We start from the raw sequence: 24,735 nt of genomic DNA, 5'->3' as shown, positions 1-24,735 counted from the left end.
AAGGGGTTATCCGGGGAACAAAAACTGCATTGCATTAACCCCTTAATAATGCAGCCTAGTTTTGACAATCTGACCTATTTCACTTTGTGCTAAGAACTCTGGAATGCTTAAACCAACCCAAGCAATTCTGAGACTGTTTTCTCGTGACACGCTGGACTTTATGTTAGCGGTAAAATTTGGTCGATATATTCAGTGTTTATTTGTGAAAAATAGTAAAATTTAGAGAAAATTTTGAAAAAATAGCATGGTTCTGATTTTAAATGTATCTGCTGGTAAGACAGATAGTAATTCCACAGAAAATAGTTACTAGTTCACATTTCCCATATGTCTACTTTATGTTGGCATCATTTTTTGAACATTGTTTTCTTTTTCTTGGACGTTACACGGCTTAGAACAGAAGCAGCAATTTCTCATATTTTAAATAAAATGTCCAAAAATTTTTTTTTAGCTACCAGTTCAGTTCTGAAGTGGCTTTGAGGGGCCTTATGTGTTAGAAACCCCCAGAAACCCCCCATTTTGAAAACTAGACCCCTCAAAGTATTCAAAACAGCATTTATAAAGTTTCTTAACACTTTAGGCTTTTCACAGGAATTTAAAGTAAAATAGAGGTGAAAGGTACAAATTTCATTTTTTATGCAGAAAATCCTTCTTATTCCATTTTTTTCTGTAAGACAGAAGGATTTACCAGAGAAACGCAACTCAATACTTATTGCCCAGATTCTGCAGTTTTTAGAAATATCCCACATGTGGCCCTAGTGCGGTAATGGACTGAAGCACCGGCCTCCACAGCAAAGGAGCACCTAAAGGATATTGAGGCCTCATTTTTATTAGAATATATTTTAGGCACCATGTCAGCTATGAAGAGGTCTTGTGGGGCCAAAACAGTGGAAACCTCCTAAAAGTGACCTCATTTTGGAAACTACACCCCTCGAGGAATTTATCGAGGGGTATAGTGAGCATTTAGACCCCACAGGTTTTTTTGCTATATTTTGTGGAATTAGGCTATGCAATTGAAAATCACATATTTTTACAATAAATGGTACAAATTTTTAATTTTTACAAGGAATAAAGAAGAAAAAACACCCCAACATTTGAAAAGCAATTTCTTCCGATTACGGCAATACCCCATATGCGGTCGTAAACTGCTGGTAGGACAAATGTCGGAGCTCAGAAAGGCAGGAGCGTTATTTGGCATGTAGATTTTGCTGGATTGGTTTCTGTGCGCCATGTCACATTTGCAGAGCTTCTGAGGTACCAGTACAGGGGAAACTCCTTAAAAATGACCCTATTTTGGAAACTAGACCCCTTGAGGAATTGATTGTAGAAGATCAATATACCGCTTAAATCAATAAGGATAAAGAAACTCTAGTATGCACCCTGAACCCGCAGCCATGCATAATAACCCGTAAGAGAACAGGAAAGCAGTAAAGAGAAACGAAAAAGAAGAAGGGACAGAAAGAAGAGAGGAAGGGGAAAGAACTGACCTGGCACCCTGGGCCTAATGAGTAAGCTGAAGAGGCCACGATGGTCCTGTATTCCACAGAGGATTGAAATCGAATCCATTCACGCCATGTTTTGAGGAAGTTGGCGTGGGATCCTTTCATTGATGCCGTGAGGTCCTCCATTCTCATGATCTCCCGGATCTTACCGAACCACATGCCCACCGACGGAGGACGAGACTGTCTCCACAGTGCGGGGACACATGCTCTAGCTGCATTCACCAGGTGGCGAATAACCTAGCGTCGATACGTAGACAGAGGCACTTCACACAGATGGAGCAGGAAGAGGCCCGGGGACCGCGGGAGGGGGAAATCCGTAAATTTCGAGGAAATGCGCCATACCTCAGACCAGAAATCAGTCAAAAGCGGGCAGTCCCAAAAATTGTACCCACATGGTCACCACATCTCCAACACATCGGCGAGACCGCCGGTATCATCGCATGCAATCTGGAAGGCACCCTATACCATCGTGACAGAATTTTAAACCCCGCTTCCTAAAATCTGCTAGCGATAGAGGATTTATGCGTCATGATGAACAGACGATCCTTATGTTCCTCTCCCAACTAAGCAGATAAGAAGGTGTGGACAGATTGGAGGGAGAGATCAGGAGAGCATAAAGTCTGGACAACGAGTGACGCACCGTGCCCGTACCCGTGCACAGGAGTTCGAAAGGGGAGCTATCTCGCGAGTACACCGATGGATTAAATAAGGATGCAAGGAGGTGTCTCAATTGGGTGGACTGCCATGTAGAAAACGAGACAGGGTCAGACAAAGACTCCAACTGAGCGCTAGTCATCCACATCTCATCCTGCAAAAAGTGTGCAGCATGTCTCTTACCTGCCCTCAACCAGAGCTGGAAGGGGCCCCCTTCCCGCCCCGGTGGGAATGCAGGATTGCCCAAAATCGGAAACAGAGGGGAGGGAGACAGAGAAATCTCTTTCCAGGGAAAGAGCCGTGACGCAACCGCCAAGGTGGGCCCGATCGTCGGGTGTGTCCGCGCCGCCAGGGGGACGAGGTTGCCCAACCAAGGTAAAGCCTGCAAAGGGACTTCCAGAAAAACCTGCTCCATGGACACCCACTCTTTAATCTCGATGTGCCTAAACCACTCCAAAATTCGTGCCAAGTGAGAGGCCTGATTGTAAGAAACAAAGTCCGTGAGACCAACACCCCCCTCACACTTTGAACGAAAAAGCATGGATCCACATGAACTTGTGGAGTAGGGACAACAGAGATTGAAAGAACGGGCGTGGGATATGTATCGGTAGTGCCTGAAAGAGATACAGGATCCATGGTAAAATATTCATTTTAAATATGGCACACCTACCAAACCAGGTAAAGGTGCCCGACGTCCAAGAATCCAAATTGCTCTTCACACGTTGAAGAAGTGAAGGGTAATTCACCGCGTAAAGGCGATACAGATCACCGGGAAGCCAGACCCCCAGATATTAGATATTTAAGCGAATCTCTAGCCCACTTAAAGGAGAAGGACTCAGACAGGTCGGTCACCAGGGTCTGTGGCAACGAGATATTGAGAGCCTCAGACTTCTGGTAGTTGATCTTGAAGTTGGACAATTTTGAGTATCCACTCAACTCCGCCATCAGGTTGGGCAAGGATATCCTGGGAGCAGTGATAAAAAAAGAGCAGGTCATCTGCATAGGCAGCGACCTTATGGGACCTACCTCCCAAAACGACACTTGCAATATCTGGATTGGAACAAATATGGCACAAAAAGGGCTCCAGACATAAAATGTGGATGCCCAAACACTCAGTGGGTCCAAATCAGCTTGTAATTTACAAACATCTTCCATAGACTGAACATTACTACATCTGTGCGAGTCTCGACATGTTCCCAATGGAGGGAGCGTGAGATCAGGATGGAGACCCCCTTAGTCTTGGAATCAGGAGACGCACTATGATACCCCTCCGTATAATGAGAATCTGTGAGCTTCGGTATGCAGTCCGCCAGAAAGTGGGTCTCCTGCAGGAATGCCACGTGCGCCCTCCTCTACAACAGAAGACGGAGAATGGAGGACCTCTTTTCCGGGATATTCAGACCCTGTGCATTCAGTGAGACAATGGTAAAGTCAGTCATGATAGTTGACGGATGACTAGACAGAGGTGGTAAGGGGGAGAAAGAAAGAAAAAGAAAAGCCCCTGTACAGAAACAGAAGTACCGGAGCTACCAGAAAACACAATCCCTCTAATTTCGGAGTACAGAATTCCTCCACTACTCAAGGTGAGTTATGTCGTCCTCAGAAGGAATACCTCCGACCACGACACAGCGACACAGAACCCTAATGGGGAACGAAGAGAGACAGCGATGCGTAAAACAATGTCACCAGAATACAGTAATTAACTAGAAATTACAAATTGCGTACATTGAAACCCCGGACCCACCAGGTTAACTACCACATGAACCTACCCTCCCCCACGTGACTAAACAGTTGAAACATCCCCCCCTGGGGAAAAAACCTCTGACCCGCATCTTGTACAAATGTCCCCTATAACACCATCAGCGCCGTCTTCTCTGCTCTCGAAGAACCCTGCGAAAAAAGGGGGGTAAGTGCAAATAACTACAAGAAGGATGTAGTAGATCAATCTCTTCGTGGGGATCGCCACCCTGGGGGCAAAGGTTTGACTGGCCCGACTCCACAGACTCTGTGTGGGGAATGCCGCCCTGAGGGTCGGGACTCGGGCATCTCAACTCCGGGACGAGGCGGGATATGATGAACAAAATCGGGATATGGTCCTCCTCTAATAGCGAACGGTGCCGGGGGTTCAGTCCAATCCGGTAACCGCACCGGTGAAATTTCCAAAAAACGGAATGCCTCCTCTAGGTCATTGGGCGACCGAACCGCAAACGATTACCCCTGTCTGCGAAGGATGATGTGGAAGGGGTGGCCCCATCTGTAGGTAGCTCCCGCCGCCTTGGTCGCCTCCAGTAACGGGCGGACAATTCTGCGCATGGAGAGTGTCAGTCTTGAGACATCCGGCAGGACGGTAATCTCGGATCCATTGAAGGGAACGGCCCCCTTCTCCCAGGCTCTCCGGGCAATCTCCTCTTTCTGTTTATAGAAATGCATTCTACATATAACGTCCCGCGGTCGGTTGCCATCTCTAGCCCGGGGACCCGCCGGCCTATGAACTTTGTCCATTTCAATGGCCATATCACGTTGTCGATCCAGGAGTTTATTAAAAATATGCGTCACTGCATCATAAAGGCCATCTGGGGGTATAGATTCCGACAAACCTCTCAGCTTCAGGTTGTTACGTCTCCCCCTGTTTTCGACATCATCCAAATGCAAAGAAAGGTCCCGCAGTTGCGAAGCTTGAGTGGCCAAGGACTGTGAAAGGACCGAGATGGCCAAAGAGGATATGGAGTTCTGGCGCTCCAATGTTTCCACCCTCGCAGTCAGAGCACGCACCTCCTACGAAACAGCGCCAATAGCCCTGTCATGCTTCTCCTCCAGCCGGGAGAGGCGTACATCCAGATCGGATTTGGTGGGTAACACCTTCACCATTTCCCAAAGCTCCGCCAGAGTCCGTTCCATAGATAGCGGGGGGCCCGGAGACGGGCCTGTCTGGTGGTCCCCTGGTCCCACTGATGGGGCGAGTGACCCCCTAAAAATGGCCGGTGTCCCCTGACTCAGCAGCCAATCCTGTGGGGGAGACTGCCGCTGAACGGCAGGAAAAGATGGCGCCTCAACCGCCATGCCTGGCGGTGCCACATGATCCACCCCCTGCCCGGGTACTGACTGGGGCTGCATAGGGGGAAAGTCTTCTACCAGGACCAGGGGAGCCGGTCCTGGAAAGTCTGCAGAGCACTGACCTTTCTCCGATGACGCCATGACGGCTCCAGGTACCCGAGAGCAGCTGCCGGTCTGTGCCTGACCAGAGGAGGAAGGAGGCGGCAAGTATCCATGAGGCGCCGGAGTCTGGGTGTGGCCTGCAGGAGGAGTAGAAGAGCTCCGCGGCGAGGTTCCGTCCAGCGCGGACCGGAGGTACCTGCCGATAGATGAGGTGTCAGAAGTGACCGGGAGGTTCTTGCGGCTTCTCCCCTTCGTCACCCTGCGCCGAGGACCGGTAAATGAGCCCTGTTGGGCGATTTGCTCCTTGGTGAGTCCCCTTATTAGCTTCGTTGCTCTTCTTTGTATTTTTTTCAAACTCCAGGGCATCCTTTCTATGAAATGGAGCCCAAAACTGAACTGCATATTCTAGATGAGGCCTCACTAATGCTTTGTAAAGTGGTAATATTACATCCCTGTCTCGCGAGTCCATGCCTCTTTTAATACACGACAATATCTTGCTGGCCTTTGAAGCAGCTGATTGACATTGCATGCTGTTATTTAGTTTATGATTTACAAGTACACCCAGATCCTTCTCAACAAGTGAATCCCCAAGTGTAGCTCCCCCTAGGACATATGATGCATGCAGGTTGTTGCTACCCAGATGCATAACTTTATATTTATCTACATTAAAACTAATTTGCCATGTGGATGCCCAAACACTCAGTGGGTCCAAATCAGCTTGTAATTTACAAACATCTTCCATAGACTGAACATTACTACATAGCTCGGTGTCATCTGCAAAAATAGAAATAGTGCTATTAATCCCATCCTCTACATCATTAATAAATAAGTTGAATAATAGTGGTCCCAGCACTGAACCCTGGGGTCACCACATAACCGGGGACCATTCAGATTAGGAATCATTGACCACAACTCTCTGGATATAGACCTTGAGCCAATTCTCAATCCAATTACAAACGATACTTTCCAAACCTATAGTCCTTAATTTACCCATTACACATCTATGAGGGACAGTGTCAAATGCAAAGTCTAAAAACACTACATCCACAGCGGCCCCTCTGTCTAGGCTTCTGCTCACCTCTTCATAAAAACTAATCAGGTTGGTTTGACAACTTCTGTCCTTAAATGAATGGAGAGAAGGGCATGACGCTGATTGGTCAGCATCATACACTCCTCTGTACAACGCCCACTTGGTCTAAAGTAAAACACGCCCACTTGGGCATTAAGAAACTCATTAGCATAAAGCTAAAAATCGATCATAAAGTAGTTTAAAATAGATTGTTTTTCTAAATAAAAAGCATTACTGTCACCTACATTACAGCGCCGATCTCCTTATATAGGAGACAGGGCACTTATAATGTGGTGACAGAGCCTCTTTAATCTAAAGAAGTATGGAGTAAGATACACTTAATTTGCTATGAGCTGGAGTAGATTTGTGCTACAATTATGTAATTGTAGTCAATTTATTTTGCTGCGGTGATCCCGTCCACTTTTTAGAAGCTGCGAGGACTGGCGTTGAGGGCTTTATAAATCCCCCCCCCCCCACCCACACACACACACACACACACACACACACACAATGCGTTCACTTGAGCAGTAGTACCCTGAAGGGTGAAATGTAAAGGTCAGAAAAAAGTCAAACTCAATAGGGAAGTGACCACTGGAAAGCGGAGAGTTAATGGTATGCACTAGATAAACTTTGTCACAGACTTAAAGGCTATGTAAACCTTTGAAAGTGATTTTTTTTTCTTTTTTAATAAAAATGTATGTCAGTGTATTTTGTGCAACTTTCAAATTAGTTTTTATTAAAAATAATTTTTACTTTTTCAGATACAGCTGCTTTGTATTCTGTATACAATTTTGCAAGAGGCGATTCGTATTTGGGAGGAGGCATCATGGAAATCTGGGCCGGATGAAGAAGAAAAGGAAAAGTGAACCTCTCCAATCTGAGAAGGCGTCACCGGTGAGTCACTGGATTTCACTGTATTGTATTAAAGGAGTTTCTCATCTTAGACATTTATGATATATCCACAGGAAATGCCAAAAATTTCTGATAGATGCAGGTCCCAGCTCTGGTACCCACACCTATATCAAGAACTGTTTGCAGAATCCAGGAGGAGACTAGTGGATAACGGGTCTGTCTCGCTCGGATGTTTCCGTAACTCCCATTGAACAGAATGGAGAGAGCTGGGCGCATGAGCGACTCTCTCGTCACTAGTCTCCATCTGGATTCTGCGGCCAGTTCTCGAAATAGGTGAGGGTCCCAGAGCTGGGAACCGCATCTATCAGACATTTTTGGCATTTCCTGTGGATTTGTCACAAATATACCAAATTTCCAGTGGATATGCCAATTTCCTGTGAAAATGCCAAAAGACTTCTATGGTCTTTGTAGACCGTGCACCAGGGTACACAGTATGTGCTTTAGACAGCTGCAATGAATGGAAGTTCAGTCACAGAGAAATGTCATGTACTATTACGGTTTCCTGTTAGAGATGGAGTACAGTGCTCTCCCCCAGAGACCATGGAGTAACAGGGGACTGCATACAGGGCCATATCTATGTGCATAGTGTTACTATCTCTTCAAACCTTGGTCTCCAAAAGTACAAAAAATCCTCACTCTCTGCTGACTCTGTCCCAGTCTACACTGCAAAACTGAAAGTGAGCTGCAGAAAACAGGAAATGTCAGATTATTTTGTGTGCTCTGGTTTCCAGTGTGAAAACCGTAATAATTTATAAAACATTTATATGACTTGTAACATAAAAAATAAATCATCAACATTTCGTCCAAAATATGTTTATAATAAAAGCCTGATGAAAATTGTAATTTTCTGCTGATACAAAATAATATGGGGACAAAACGATTTATTAAGGCAGGGAACAGTTGTTGAGATGTTCGTGACTAAAGACTCATATGTGCATTACATTGATTACTGCGCTGATTGCAGTGTAAGAGTAGGAAAATCTATTAGTTTTTAAAGTCCGACACTCGTCTGATAATTTATGGAGCGCACACAGGTTTATGAATGGAATATGACGAGGTTGTGCTTTTATCACAGTGCGGAACAAATGTTATTGATTTGCGCCTACTGCAATTAGATGAGCCGGTTCCTCCGTATACATCATCAATGTGCTCAATAGTTCACCCGATTACCGTCATAAGACACTTAATAACATTAAAAGGACTGGTGTGCTTCTAGATGTACAAGACCAGAAGATGACAGCTGTTATCTATAAATTAGAGTACAGTTGACAGCAGTATTATATTAGTTATATTCTTGTACATAGGGGGCAGTATTATAGTAGTTCTATTCTTGTATATAGGAGCAGTATTATAGTAGTTATATTCTTGTATATAGGGGGCAGTATTATAGTAGTTATATTCTAGTATATAGGGGCAGTATTATAGTAGTTATATTCTTGTACATAGGGGGCAGTATTATAGTAGTTATATTCTTGTATATAGGAGCAGTATTATAGTAGTTATATTCTTGTATATAGGGGGCAGTATTATAGTAGTTATATTCTTGTATATAGGGGGCAGTAATATAGTAGTTATATTCTTGTATATAGGAGCAGTATTATAGTAGTTATATTCTTGTATATAGGGGCAGTATAATAGTAGTTATATTATTGTACATAGGGGCAGTATTATAGTAGTTATATGTTTGTATATAGGGGCAGTATTATAGTAGTTATATTCTTCTATATAGAAGCAGTATTATAGTAGTTATATTCTTGTATATAGGGGACAGTATTATAGTAGTTATATTCTTGTATATAGGGGCAGTATAATAGTAGTTATATTATTGTACATAGGGGCAGTATTATAGTAGTTATATGTTTGTATATAGGGGCAGTATTATAGTAGTTATATTCTTCTATATAGAAGCAGTATTATAGTAGTTATATTCTTGTACATAGGGGACAGTATTATAGTAGTTATATTCTTGTATATAGGGGCAATATTATATTAGTTATATTCTTGTATATAGGGGGCAGTATTATAGTAGTTATATTATTGTACATAGGGGGCAGTATTATAGTAGTTATATTCTTGTATATAGGGAGCAGTATTATAGTAGTTACATGTTTGTATATAGGGGCAGTATTATAGTAGTTATATTATTGTACATAGGGGGCAGTACTATATTAATTCTATTCTTGTATATAGGAGCAGTATTATAGTAGTTATATTCTTGTATATAGGGGCAGTATTATAGTAGTTATAGTCTTGTATATAGGAGCCGTATTATAGTAGTTATAGTCTTGTATATAGGAGCAGTATTATAGTAGTTATATTCTGGTATATAGGGGCAGTATTATAGTAGTTATATTCTTGCATATAGGGGCAGTATAATAGTAGTTATATTATTGTACATAGGGGCAGTATTATAGTAGTTATATTCTTGTATATAGGAGCAGTATTATAGTAGTTATATTCTTGTATATAGGAGCAGTATAATAGTAGTTATATTATTGTACATAGGGGCAGTATTATAGTAGTTATATTCTTGTATATAGGAGCAGTATTATAGTAGTTATATTCTTGTATATAGGAGCAGTATTATAGTAGTTATATTCTTGTATATAGGAGCAGTATTATAGTAGTTATATTCTTGTATATAGGAGCAGTATTATAGTAGTTATATTCTTGTACATAGGAGCAGTATCATAGTAGTTACATTCTTGTATATAGGAGCAGTATTATAGTAGATATATTCTTGTATATAGGGGCAGTATTATAGTAGTTATATTCTTGTATATAGGAGCAGTATTATAGTAGTTATATTCTTGTATATAGGAGCAGTATTATAGTAGTTATATTCTTGTACATAGGAGCAGTATCATAGTAGTTATATTCTTGTATATAGGGGCAGTATTATAGTAGATATATTCTTGTATATAGGGGCAGTATTATAGTAGTTATATTCTTGTATATAGGAGCAGTATTATAGTAGTTATATTCTTGTATATAGGGGCAGTATTATAGTAGATATATTTTCATGTATATAGGGGCAGGATTATAGTAGTTATATTCTTGTATATAGGAGGCAGTACTATAGTAGTTATATTCTTGTATCTAGGAGCAGTATTATAGTAGTTCTATTCTTGTATATAGGGGCAGTATTATAGTAGTTATATTCTTGTATATAGCGGCAGTATTATAGTAGTTATATTCCTGTACATAGGGAACAGTATTATAGTAGTTATATTCCTGTACATAGGGGCAGTATTATAGTAGTTATATTTTTGTATATAGGGGCAGTATTGTACTAGTTATATTCTTCTATATAGAAGCAGTATTAGAGTAGTTATATTCTTGTACATAGGGGGCAGTATTATAGTAGTTATATTCCTGTATATAGGAGCAGTGTTATAGTAGTTATGTTCTTGTACATAGAGCAGTATTATAGTAGTTATGTTCTTGTATATAGTGGCAGTATTATAGTAGTTATAGTCTTATATATAGGGGGCAGTATTATAGTAGTTATATTCTTGTACATAGGGGGCAGTATTATAGTAGTTATATTCTTGTATATAGGGAGCAGTATTATAGTAGGTATATTCTTCTACATAGGGGGCAGTATTATAGTAGTTATATTCTTGTATATAGGGGGCAGTATTATAGTAGTTATAGTCTTGTACATAGAGGGCAGTATTATAGTAGTTATATTCTTCTCTATAGGGGCAGAATTATAGTACTGATATTATTGTATTTATACAATGTGTATTATTCAGCAGGGGACAACAGTGAGTACAGGAGAGAGCTCTTCCCTGGGTAAGGAGAATATGAATTCTATGCTTCAACCATGATGGGAGTCTCATTCATAACAAAAATTATATTTTTTATATTTATTATCTAACCTAGAAATCTTTACTGTATCATTGATGTTGATGCATCCCCGGTATCTTTCTCAAGTTCTGGTTAAAGGAATTTGTAATAACACCTCCTCTGACCCTCATTCTTGTTAACTTACAGACAGAAGAAGAGGGCGGAAGATAGAAGATTGTAACACATGACTGCACAGACTACACAGAGTTTGCTTGTAGTCTGTAACCATGGAGACACATAGGTCTGCATAGAAGCTCTATGCTTGAAACGGCAGAATATTTATATTTAAGACTATATGCAAAGTTGTTTCATGTTTTCATTTTAGATATAATGGAGAAATACAAATGTTTGTGTACCTAAATATAAATTGTCCAGTTAAAAAAAAATCCACAGTATTTACAGTATTATAGTGAATATTGCAGTAATCGAATAATTCTTTTTTTTTATTATACATGGAACAAAGCCACAGGACTACCCCAGCAGACAATCAAAACCCTCCCATACACATTTCACAAACAGGGGACCCTAAGTAGGTAAAATTTAATTGGGGGAAGGTATCGGCCAACTCTCCAGCCAAAACTTAATTTTCAGTTATTGATAGTAGAGTTTAATAATAAATAGTTATTCCATAAAAATCTAGTAGATTCAGTCACAAATGTATGGCAGTATAATATCATAAACCTTGTGAACTGGGTGAGAACTTTAACAATGTTCATCCTGCTCTTCCTAGTTCATGTATAGCAGGACTACGGTGAAGATTGGCACACTAGTAGAGGAATAGAGAGAGGGAACAGGAGCGACAATTAGGAGCTCTATTAAGTGATAACTCCAAGAATCTGATACCGGGTAGGAAACAAGGGCATAGATACCATAGAGGAAAACCATCAATTATTTACTAACGATTTTTCCAGTTGAAAGCGTTATATCCTAAAAACTAAATGTTACCGTTAGATTCTGGAAACTTCGTGCTGTGTTATTCTACTAAAAATGTCAGACTTCCCATGGACGCAGTATGTCTACAGAATGGATTGTCCTTTCTAAAGAAAACAATACAGCAGCACCTCGGGATGGCAGTTCAGTCCACCGCTAGCACATTACTTCCCCTACTATCACATAAACTTCCCTTCTGCTTCTCCTCGGTGTGGAAAATGACCACATTACTTGTAGAAATTCCACTACATTAATTATTAAAGAGTAATCAGCCGGGGGTGAAGCAATAGGGGTGCAGCGGTAACAGACGCACATGCGCCTTGGTGTCAGAGGGGGCACAAAGTTTCCATTTTCATGTGCCCAATTAGGGAATTCTAAATTTAATGGAGGAAGTCCCATGTTCAAGATCCTCATCTCTTGGCCAGGGAGGAGAGCGGCTACAAAGAGCTTCTCTCACTCTGGGGGACATGTCCTGTCCTGTTTTACACAAACAACACATTGATATGACTGAGAAATGTGTACTGCTTAATTTCTCCTGTGGTGGTGCTGCAGAGAAATTAAACACTTCCTGCCAGGTCTCCCCACAGATTAGAAGTGATCGCTGGGGAGAACGTTGCAATCATAATTTTGTCAATTGACCCATCTAACAACTCCTTTAACCTCTTCTTACTCTGCGCCGTAATAATACATCGTGACTCGATGTTAGTTAGTTAACACGAGTCGCAGTACCATGACGACGCTGTGATGGCGCTGACTTAGGAACTGAGTTGGCATCATTACTTGCGACTGCCGGCTGTGTTATACAGCTGACACCTCGCTCAAAATGCTTAGTATTGGATACAACTCTGCTCCCTCAGCTATACCATTGGCACACCGCTAACGCGAATTTGGCGTACCAATGGGTTGCTGTGTCAAACGGGGGCCTAACAATGGTCCCCAGGTCTTCCATACACAGAAGCCTATTAGGTCCTGGCCTAATAGACTTTTTGTAAGTTTTACACGGACACATATAATGTATTTTGTTAGAAGAACTTTCTATTCTTATCAAAATAGAATCGAGGAGTCTTCTGAATAGAGATGCGTGTCTTTTATTCTTATCGATAAGGAGACAAATAAGGCAAAATGTCTGCATCTATCCTGAATGACAGAGTTTTTATACATATTCTGAGAAAAACGTGTCCGGACTAGTTCTATTATATTTTGCTTCATATATCACACTTGACACCTAAGAACAATACTAATTGGAAGTTTAATCTCTGTCTGGAAATTCTAATCTCCCTTTTTAGGAATTCAGCTACCCCCTCCTCATATATAATATCAGTAAGGGCCTGTTCACATCACCGTTCATTTCCGTTCCGGGGTTCCATCGGAGGTTTCCGTCGGGTGAACCCCAAAATGGAAAGTGAAAGTGAAACCACAGCTTCCGTTTCAGTCACCATTGATATCATTGATATCAATGGTGACGGAAACATCGATAATGGTTTCCATTCGTCACCATTCTGGCAGGTTTCCGGTTTTCCGACGGAATCAATAACGGAGTAGACTGCGCTATTGATTCCGTCAGAAAACCGGAAACCTGCCGGAATGGTGACGACCGGATTACGTTTGAGTTTTGAGGGTTTTTTTTTCCTTAGCAAAAAAAATAAGCCCAAAAAAATGTGAAGCAAAAAAAAAAAAAGGCAAAAGAAAAGGCAAAAAAAAAGACTAAAAAAGTATACAGGCACGGCAAAAGTAAACTCTCTTGGCATATGCAGGGTGAATGGGGTCCGGGATACGTATTGTATGAGCTGGAAGCTTTCCTGACTCAAACGCCGAATGTAGTTCAGAAACGTGATGTGAACAGAGCCTAAAAGGTATAAAGGTATCAACTACCTCTAATTACTCGCTGTCATTAAGGAAATCCCCTTTGCATTAAAAATAATCAATGTGTCCCTACTGAGCCCCCTAACAGTCATGTCAGAATAATCGCTACACCAGAAAATACTCAATAATCATGTAAATTTCCCCATTTAATAAAATAACCCAAATAAACACGTTTTATCAGAGACTATTAGTTTGCAGTGTACGTTGGAGGTATACGCCGGGAGTATTTCCCTACGTATACCTCCTATGGATGCCGCTGTATAGGCATAGAGTGACATCCTTTGCTCAAAGGGCTCCCATGTTAAAAAAAAAAGTATACCGTATGGTATACGTTTTTTTCGGGATGTCTCTGTAAGGAACAGCGCCAAAAAATGGAGGTCAAAGTGATACTCTTTTTGCTTCCACTGGATGGGAGGACCTATGTATGTATATGCCAATTAGACACTGCAAAAGAAGTCTGGATTCAGCCTTTAGGGGAATGCGTCGCTTCATTATATTAGTAATTAAAAATTTAGACTGATCCAAAACCATTTTCCAAACCTCTTTTTATTTTTAGACTGTATATCGGTTATATTTTATCTTCCAATTAAGTTGGAAACTATTTTGCCTCATTTTTTGCAACAGCAGCTGAAGCGTGAAAATGACTTTTTGACTTCCTATGCCATGTGCAGAGGTCCCTGTGCAGGGAGGGGGAGAAGGGAGGAGGAGTTAAGCGGTCCACCATCCCCTTTTGTCAATAGTGTGACCCTGTGTTATCTGCCTTCAGCTTTAGGTGTCACATTTCATTCTAATCCTGCCCGTAGTGTATACAGCATAAGCTGAAAAGTGACAGGAAGTGTTAGCCAATTGTATGGCATTAGTTGAACTGGAATATTTAAGGATTTAATTAAAATGAAATAAAAAAAATGTATACAGAAAAGTTTGACATAAAAACGTATTTTAAACAGTAGCTCACGCGGACCTGACGGATTCAGGTCTCAGCGCCCGATACAGCTGCTCTGTATACAATGCGGCGGAATGTAACAAAATAATTTATTTTTTTAATAAAAAGTATTTAGAAAGTTGCACCAAACAGACTAATACAAACTTTTATTAAAAAAAAAATGATTTCAAAGGTGAGAATAGGCTTTAAGATATAATAAAATATATGAAACAGGCTCTTACCTATTGTAGTGATCACAGTTCCTGCAAAGAAGAATGAGCTGCCCAGATCCCAGTGGCTGTTCTGACTTGAAGCGTTTCCTAATGGTATTATCCCTGCGTTTATTGCCGCCATAATGTGCTGTAAGTTGAAATGGAAGCTGTTAGAAAACATGAAACAAATGATATCGGGTGATACTGGAGAACATATAGGAAAACTGGCGTCATAATCACATGTGGCTTCCTGACTGTGATAGCTGCAAACTATTGTACACCAATGTCACCTGGGATGGCACCAAGGTCACCAAGGATGGCACCAAGGTCACCAGGGATGGCACCAAGGTCACAAGGGATGGTGCCAGGGTCACACGTCAGACCAAACCGACTCTTGCAAAATATCTAGGAGATCATAAAAGTTTCTGGTGGGAAAGCCCCTTTTAAAGTGAATATCCATCCTTAAATACCATTTTGCTTTCTTTTTCTAAATAGGTTAAAAATTCTGTGCTGAACATGAACATCATAGGAATTGGTGCTAAATTTCTCTGAAACAGAGCTCCAAATCCCCTGCAAAGTTAAAATGTAGCTAAACGTTTCACAAACTTCTGACATGTCATAGTGACATGTCAGAAGTTTGGCTTTTTTGGGGGTCCGAGCACTGAGACCCCCACCGATCGCTAGAACAAAGCAGCTGAAGCGCTTGTGTGAGTTCTCAGCTGCTTCGTTTCTGTTCGGCTTTTTCCAGAAAGCCGATGTATCGGAGTACGGGGTCATAGACTTTGTATTGAGTCCGTACACCGATACGTTTATTTACGGGAAAAGCCGAACAGACACGAAGAGGCGGAGTGCTCACACGAGCACTTTAGCTGCTTAGTTCTAGCGATTGGTGGGGGTCTCAGTGCTCGGACCCCACCACTCCAAACTTCTGACATGTCACTATGACATGTCAGAAGTTTGTCAAACGTTTAGCTACACTTTAAAAAGGACCGGTCACCTCTCCTGACATGTTGGTTTTTGTTAATTTTTGTAATCCCCATAAGACAATTCTGGTGCATCTTTACTTAGAACTCTGTGTTGTACCGTTCCCCTGTTACTCCTATGAGAAATTTCTGAATAATTTGACAATTAGGTGTTACCAGTTCGGGGGTGTTCTTACACAGTTTGACACTGTCCAATCAGTGCTCACAGTCTCAGATAGTTTAGGGAAACGTGCCATTGACAAGAGTAGAGATGAGCGAACCGGGACAACCGAACCCGGTTTCGGTCCGAACTTCAGGAAAAGTTCGGTTCGCAGCGAATCCGAACTTTACCGGGTTCGGCCGAACCCGTTTTGACCGAACCCGGCTACATTTTGGCGCCTGCCACATGTTACATCTAAAATGGAGGATTACAGAAGATCACCTGACATCAGGCTACCCCATAATGCCTTGCAAACGGCTCTCCCAGCCTATCGGGAGGCAGCATAGGGGCGGGCTCAAGCCTGCAATAAAAGTCTATGCACGGAGCTCAGCGGCCATTTTACAGACAGGAGCTGTAGGAATAGCATCTCTGTGCAGTAAGGGAAAGCTTTAGGAATCTAAAAGGCAGGAATTCAGAAATCGAAGGGGCTCATCCACTACTCACTACTCAGCCAGTGTGTGAATACGCTTTTATAAGGGGCTCATCCCCGTTGCATCCAACTTGCAATACAGGCAGCCTAGTAGTACTATAAGGCCCAGCATTCCCTGAGTGCACTGCAGCGAGGCTGATTGAAATTCTCATTCATTGCCATTTGCCAAGCCAGTGTCCGTGTGTGAATACGCTTTTAAAAGGGGCTCATCCCTGGAATAACAATCCAACTTGCCATACAGGCAGCCTAGAAGTACTACAACGCCCAGCATTCCCTGAGTGCACTGCAGCGAGGCTGATTGAAATTCTCATTCATTGCCATTTGCCAAGCCAGTGTCCGTGTGTGAATACGCTTTTAGAAGGGGCTCATCCCCATTGCATCCAACTTGCAATACAGGCAGCCTTTGTAGTAGTGGTAGTAGTAGTACTACAAGGCCCAGCATTCCCTGAGTGCACTGCAGCGAGGCTGATTGAAATTCTCATTCATTGCCATTTGCCAAGCCAGTGTCCGTGTGTGAATACGCTTTTAAAAGGGGCTCATCCCTGGCCGTTATTAACAGGATAACAATCCAACTTGCCATACAGGCAGCCTAGAAGTACTACAACGCCCAGCATTCCCTGAGTGCACTGCAGCGAGGCTGATTGAAATTCTCATTCATTGCCATTTGCCAAGCCAGTGTCCGTGTGTGAATACGCTTTTAAAAGGGGCTCATCCCTGGAATAACAATCCAACTTGCCATACAGGCAGCCTAGAAGTACTACAACGCCCAGCATTCCCTGAGTGCACTGCAGCGAGGCTGATTGAAATTCTCATTCATTGCCATTTGCCAAGCCAGTGTCCGTGTGTGAATACGCTTTTAAAAGGGGCTCATCCCTGGAATAACAATCCAACTTGCCATACAGGCAGCCTAGTAGTACTACAAGGCCCAGCATTCCCTGAGTGCACTGCAGCGAGGCTGATTGAAATTCTCATTCATTGCCATTTGCCAAGCCAGTGTCCGTGTGTGAATACGCTTTTAGAAGGGGCTCATCCCCATTGCATCCAACTTGCAATACAGGCAGCCTTTGTAGTAGTGGTAGTAGTAGTACTACAAGGCCCAGCATTCCCTGAGTGCACTGCAGCGAGGCTGATTGAAATTCTCATTCATTGCCATTTGCCAAGCCAGTGTCCGTGTGTGAATACGCTTTTAAAAGGGGCTCATCCCTGGCCGTTATTAACAGGATAACAATCCAACTTGCCATACAGGCAGCCTAGAAGTACTACAACGCCCAGCATTCCCTGAGTGCACTGCAGCGAGGCTGATTGAAATTCTCATTCATTGCCATTTGCCAAGCCAGTGTCCGTGTGTGAATACGCTTTTAGAAGGGGCTCATCCCCATTGCATCCAACTTGCAATACAGGCAGCCTTTGTAGTAGTGGTAGTAGTAGTACTACAAGGCCCAGCATTCCCTGAGTGCACTGCAGCGAGGCTGATTGAAATTCTCATTCATTGCCATTTGCCAAGCCAGTGTCCGTGTGTGAATACGCTTTTAAAAGGGGCTCATCCCTGGAATAACAATCCAACTTGCCATACAGGCAGCCTAGTAGTACTACAAGGCCCAGCATTCCCTGAGTGCACTGCAGCGAGGCTGATTGAAATTCTCATTCATTGCCATTTGCCAAGCCAGTGTCCGTGTGTGAATACGCTTTTAGAAGGGGCTCATCCCCATTGCATCCAACTTGCAATACAGGCAGCCTTTGTAGTAGTGGTAGTAGTAGTACTACAAGGCCCAGCATTCCCTGAGTGCACTGCAGCGAGGCTGATTGAAATTCTCATTCATTGCCATTTGCCAAGCCAGTGTCCGTGTGTGAATACGCTTTTAAAAGGGGCTCATCCCTGGCCGTTATTAACAGGATAACAATCCAACTTGCCATACAGGCAGCCTAGAAGTACTACAACGCCCAGCATTCCCTGAGTGCACTGCAGCGAGGCTGATTGAAATTCTCATTCATTGCCATTTGCCAAGCCAGTGTCCGTGTGTGAATACGCTTTTAGAAGGGGCTCATCCCCATTGCATCCAACTTGCAATACAGGCAGCCTTTGTAGTAGTGGTAGTAGTAGTACTACAAGGCCCAGCATTCCCTGAGTGCACTGCAGCGAGGCTGATTGAAATTCTCATTCATTGCCATTTGCCAAGCCAGTGTCCGTGTGTGAATACGCTTTTAAAAGGGGCTCATCCCTGGAATAACAATCCAACTTGCCATACAGGCAGCCTAGTAGTACTACAAGGCCCAGCATTCCCTGAGTGCACTGCAGCGAGGCTGATTGAAATTCTCATTCATTGCCATTTGCCAAGCCAGTGTCCGTGTGTGAATACGCTTTTAAAAGGGGCTCATCCCTGGAATAACAATCCAACTTGCCATACAGGCAGCCTAGTAGTACTACAAGGCCCAGCATTCCCTGAGTGCACTGCAGCGAGGCTGATTGAAATTCTCATTCATTGCCATTTGCCAAGCCAGTGTCCGTGTGTGAATACGCTTTTAGAAGGGGCTCATCCCCATTGCATCCAACTTGCAATACAGGCAGCCTTTGTAGTAGTGGTAGTAGTACTACAAGGCCCAGCATTCCCTGAGTGCACTGCAGCGAGGCTGATTGAAATTCTCATTCATTGCCATTTGCCAAGCCAGTGTCCGTGTGTGAATACGCTTTTAGAAGGGGCTCATCCCCATTGCATCCAACTTGCAATACAGGCAGCCTTTGTAGTAGTGGTAGTAGTAGTACTACAAGGCCCAGCATTCCCTGAGTGCACTGCAGCGAGGCTGATTGAAATTCTCATTCATTGCCATTTGCCAAGCCAGTGTCCGTGTGTGAATACGCTTTTAAAAGGGGCTCATCCCTGGAATAACAATCCAACTTGCCATACAGGCAGCCTAGTAGTACTACAAGGCCCAGCATTCCCTGAGTGCACTGCAGCGAGGCTGATTGAAATTCTCATTCATTGCCATTTGCCAAGCCAGTGTCCGTGTGTGAATACGCTTTTAGAAGGGGCTCATCCCCATTGCATCCAACTTGCAATACAGGCAGCCTTTGTAGTAGTGGTAGTAGTAGTACTACAAGGCCCAGCATTCCCTGAGTGCACTGCAGCGAGGCTGATTGAAATTCTCATTCATTGCCATTTGCCAAGCCAGTGTCCGTGTGTGAATACGCTTTTAAAAGGGGCTCATCCCTGGAATAACAATCCAACTTGCCATACAGGCAGCCTAGTAGTACTACAAGGCCCAGCATTCCCTGAGTGCACTGCAGCGAGGCTGATTGAAATTCTCATTCATTGCCATTTGCCAAGCCAGTGTCCGTGTGTGAATACGCTTTTAGAAGGGGCTCATCCCCATTGCATCCAACTTGCAATACAGGCAGCCTTTGTAGTAGTGGTAGTAGTAGTACTACAAGGCCCAGCATTCCCTGAGTGCACTGCAGCGAGGCTGATTGAAATTCTCATTCATTGCCATTTGCCAAGCCAGTGTCCGTGTGTGAATACGCTTTTAAAAGGGGCTCATCCCTGGAATAACAATCCAACTTGCCATACAGGCAGCCTAGTAGTACTACAAGGCCCAGCATTCCCTGAGTGCACTGCAGCGAGGCTGATTGAAATTCTCATTCATTGCCATTTGCCAAGCCAGTGTCCGTGTGTGAATACGCTTTTAGAAGGGGCTCATCCCCATTGCATCCAACTTGCAATACAGGCAGCCTTTGTAGTAGTGGTAGTAGTAGTACTACAAGGCCCAGCATTCCCTGAGTGCACTGCAGCGAGGCTGATTGAAATTCTCATTCATTGCCATTTGCCAAGCCAGTGTCCGTGTGTGAATACGCTTTTAAAAGGGGCTCATCCCTGGCCGTTATTAACAGGATAACAATCCAACTTGCCATACAGGCAGCCTAGAAGTACTACAACGCCCAGCATTCCCTGAGTGCACTGCAGCGAGGCTGATTGAAATTCTCATTCATTGCCATTTGCCAAGCCAGTGTCCGTGTGTGAATACGCTTTTAAAAGGGGCTCATCCCTGGAATAACAATCCAACTTGCCATACAGGCAGCCTAGTAGTACTACAAGGCCCAGCATTCCCTGAGTGCACTGCAGCGAGGCTGATTGAAATTCTCATTCATTGCCATTTGCCAAGCCAGTGTCCGTGTGTGAATACGCTTTTAAAAGGGGCTCATCCCTGGAATAACAATCCAACTTGCCATACAGGCAGCCTAGTAGTACTACAAGGCCCAGCATTCCCTGAGTGCACTGCAGCGAGGCTGATTGAAATTCTCATTCATTGCCATTTGCCAAGCCAGTGTCCGTGTGTGAATACGCTTTTAGAAGGGGCTCATCCCCATTGCATCCAACTTGCAATACAGGCAGCCTTTGTAGTAGTGGTAGTAGTAGTACTACAAGGCCCAGCATTCCCTGAGTGCACTGCAGCGAGGCTGATTGAAATTCTCATTCATTGCCATTTGCCAAGCCAGTGTCCGTGTGTGAATACGCTTTTAGAAGGGGCTCATCCCCATTGCATCCAACTTGCAATACAGGCAGCCTTTGTAGTAGTGGTAGTAGTAGTACTACAAGGCCCAGCATTCCCTGAGTGCACTGCAGCGAGGCTGATTGAAATTCTCATTCATTGCCATTTGCCAAGCCAGTGTCCGTGTGTGAATACGCTTTTAAAAGGGGCTCATCCCTGGCCGTTATTAACAGGATAACAATCCAACTTGCCATACAGGCAGCCTAGAAGTACTACAACGCCCAGCATTCCCTGAGTGCACTGCAGCGAGGCTGATTGAAATTCTCATTCATTGCCATTTGCCAAGCCAGTGTCCGTGTGTGAATACGCTTTTAAAAGGGGCTCATCCCTGGAATAACAATCCAACTTGCCATACAGGCAGCCTAGTAGTACTACAAGGCCCAGCATTCCCTGAGTGCACTGCAGCGAGGCTGATTGAAATTCTCATTCATTGCCATTTGCCAAGCCAGTGTCCGTGTGTGAATACGCTTTTAAAAGGGGCTCTGAAATGTCTGGGAAAAAAAAGGTTGTGAAAGGACGGGGTAGAGGAAGAAACACCCATGCCGTCTCCTCTTCCAGTCCAAATGTTGGATCTGTTGGTGCCAGACCCAGTAGCAGCATTTGTGGCACAAGACATGTGCCCAGTTCCACTAGTAGCAGCTGCCATGTGCCTGCTAGTAGTAGTATCAGCAAGCCAGACTTGTCCATCTCCTCCGGTGGGCGGGTTACTTTAGACAATACGGCCATTGTGGACTGGTTGGCTGGCTCGCGGTCATCTCAGCAGGAAGACTCTGACGATCTGGCTTCAAGCCAGGTTTCGTTGGATTCCAGATCCTCTACAGTTCCTTGGCACGGTGACAGTAGTAATATAGGTATTTCTAGCGTTTCCATTCCATCATCTATGTCTTCGCTCCCCCTTCCTAGCGGGAAGCCATCTTTCCTGAGAGTCCTAAGAGACATCTCCTCGGGTGCGAAGGAAGATACTGAACAACATAGTGATGATGATGATTTGTTTTCCGCGAGTCAGCCAACGGAGTGTGTTGCGGCGGTGGTGGAGGTGGAAGCGGTGACCGAGACGCATAGCTGCGGTAGTGGGGGTGTTGGTGGTGGTAGCCGTGGTGGCAGACGCAGTAATGAGGGGGGGCATGGAGCCCGCCATGATGTCACATCACATTCACAACACAGTGACAGAAGTGGCGGGGATGATGAGGAAGGCTATGATGATGATGTTGTTTTAGACAGGACGTGGGAACCAGGTGACGAGGTGATGACGGCGTCAGAGGAGGAGGGTAGTAGTGGCGGCACTGGATGTGATAAACAGCCAAGCCGAGGTAGGGGCAGAAGTCAATCTGCAAAACGTTGCAGCGGTAGGGTCAGCTCAGGAGCCGGTGACGGCGACACAGATGCTGGTGTAGGTTCCCGAAAAAAGCCTGCCAGACAAGGGGCAAGCTCGGGTGGTTGTGGTGGTGGTGGTGGTGGTGGACGTGGTACTACCTCTTTACGGTACTCTGCCGTGTGGCAATTTTTCTGTACCTTCCCAGAGGAGGAAAACATGGCACAGTGCCGTATCTGCAAGCAGAAAGTAAGGCGTGGGCAGGGCAGCAATGTAGGAACTACTGCTCTACGTAAACACATGGAACGGCATCACAAGGCCATGTGGGACAATCAACATGCCCCACCATCATGTACATCTAATGAAGACCCCTCTTCCGCTGCTGCTGCTGCTCCGAGTCCCTGTCATCTAAGTAGTAGCCAGGCCTTATCCACCATGTCGTTGTCATCATCATCATCACTGTCATCTAGTGCTCCTCCTATGTCCCGTCAGTTATCCATTACGGAATCGTTGTCCAATAAGCAACAATATATACCCAGTCATCCACTTGTCGTGCGGCTTAATTCACACCTGGCAAAGTTGTTGGTGGTGCAGTCGCTGCCATACCACCTGGTCGACTCCGCCGGCTTCAAGCAATTGATGGCGTGCGCTCAGCCTAGGTGGCGAATACCTAGCCGACATTACTTCTCCAAAACAGCTGTCCCTGCCTTGCACAAGCATGTGGAGGAAAAGGTGTCCAAGTCCTTGCAATTATCCGTGTGCAGCAGGGTACATGCCACCGTCGACACGTGGAGCAGCAACTATGGGCAGGGACAGTACATGTCTTTCACGGCCCACTGGGTCAATATTTTGCAGTCCGATGCACCACCGCAGCAATGCCAGGCATTACCACCTCCACGCTTGTATGTTTCTAGTTCAACTCCGGACACCAGGCGCCTACCATCCTTCTCCTCCTACTCCTCCTCCTCCTCCTTGCCTTCCTCCTTGGAGGTCTTCCCGTCCCCGACAGGACACAGCGTATCTTCCACTCCTCCTCCCTCCTCTTTTCATAGGTGCAAGGTGAAGCGCCACAACGCTGTCTTACACCTGCTGAGCCTGGGCGAGAAAAGCCACACAGGGCAGGAGCTGCTGCTGTGCATCAAGGAGGAAATCGCACGCTGGCTGTCTCCTCTGAAACTCACACTGGGCAATGTTGTCTCTGATAACGGCAAGAACGTTGTGGCTGCACTGCGTCTAGGTCACCTGACACACGCTCCTTGCATGGCACATGTGATCAATCTGGTCATAACACGCTTCTTAAAGTCATATGTTGGTTTGAAGGGTGTGCTGGCCATGTCCAGGAGGGTTTGCGTTCGCTTTAGACGTTCGTATGCATTTAAGCACGCCCTCCTGGACTTGCAGCGTCAAAACAATCTCCCAGAACACAGCCTGATTTGCGACGTTCCAACACGATGGAATTCCACCCTGCACATGTTGGACCGTCTGTACGAACAGCGGAAAGCCGTGAATGATTTCCTGATGCAGCAGACGGGCAGCGTTTGGAGCCAGTGTAATTTCGAGCTCAGGCACTGGCAGCTGGTTAGAGACGCATGTCGCGTTTTGAGGCCCTTTGAAGAGGCCACACGATTTGTGAGCCGTGACGCTAGCGGAATGAACGATGTTATGCCGCTGATATTCATTATGGAGCAAACGCTCACAGCGATGATTCAGCAAAGGATGGAGGAAGGATCACATCTGGCTATGGATGTTGAGGAGGAGGAGGAGGATGAGGAAACAGGACCTGAAGAGGAGCTGGATTTGGAGATGGAATCACAGGAAGGGATAGGGGACGAGGCAGCCGCACAACATGACAGTGATGGTGGTGATGACGAGTCTGACGACGACCTTGATGATGGACAACCATGGCAGTATGGGGCGGAGATGGAACCAACCGGGCCCTCTGAAACGCTGGCCAGGATGGCGAGCTGTATGCTTCGTTACTTGCGCGCTGACTGTCGTATTGTTAGCATGAAGCAAAGAGATGACTACTGGATAGCCACACTTTTAGACCCTCGGTATAAAGCCAGAATGGGGGAGTTTTTTGCGCCTTCCGAGAGGGAGGCAAAATTGGCTTATTATAGAGAGAAGCTATGCAGCCAGCTTGTCATGGCTTTCAAACGGCAGACACCCGCTGCAAGCATGTCTGACCGGGGGGCCACTC

At 44.5% G+C, this 24,735-nt stretch overlaps 1 protein-coding gene across 1 annotated transcript in view; it reads right to left on the bottom strand.

Annotated features, from left to right (window-relative positions):
* KCNK2 (potassium two pore domain channel subfamily K member 2) overlaps window positions 1-24,735 on the bottom strand; it is a 106,185-nt gene that overhangs the window by 38,637 nt on the left and 42,813 nt on the right. The window contains exon 3 of the mRNA XM_075863333.1: window positions 15,100-15,217. Within this exon, the coding sequence (XP_075719448.1) occupies window positions 15,100-15,217 (118 nt within the window). The remainder of the gene's footprint in view (window positions 1-15,099; window positions 15,218-24,735) is intronic.

The sequence above is a fragment of the Rhinoderma darwinii genome, chromosome 4, assembly GCF_050947455.1.
Source record: "Rhinoderma darwinii isolate aRhiDar2 chromosome 4, aRhiDar2.hap1, whole genome shotgun sequence".
NCBI classification, from domain to species: domain Eukaryota; kingdom Metazoa; phylum Chordata; class Amphibia; order Anura; family Rhinodermatidae; genus Rhinoderma; species Rhinoderma darwinii.
This window is presented reverse-complemented; position numbering and strand designations above follow the sequence as displayed.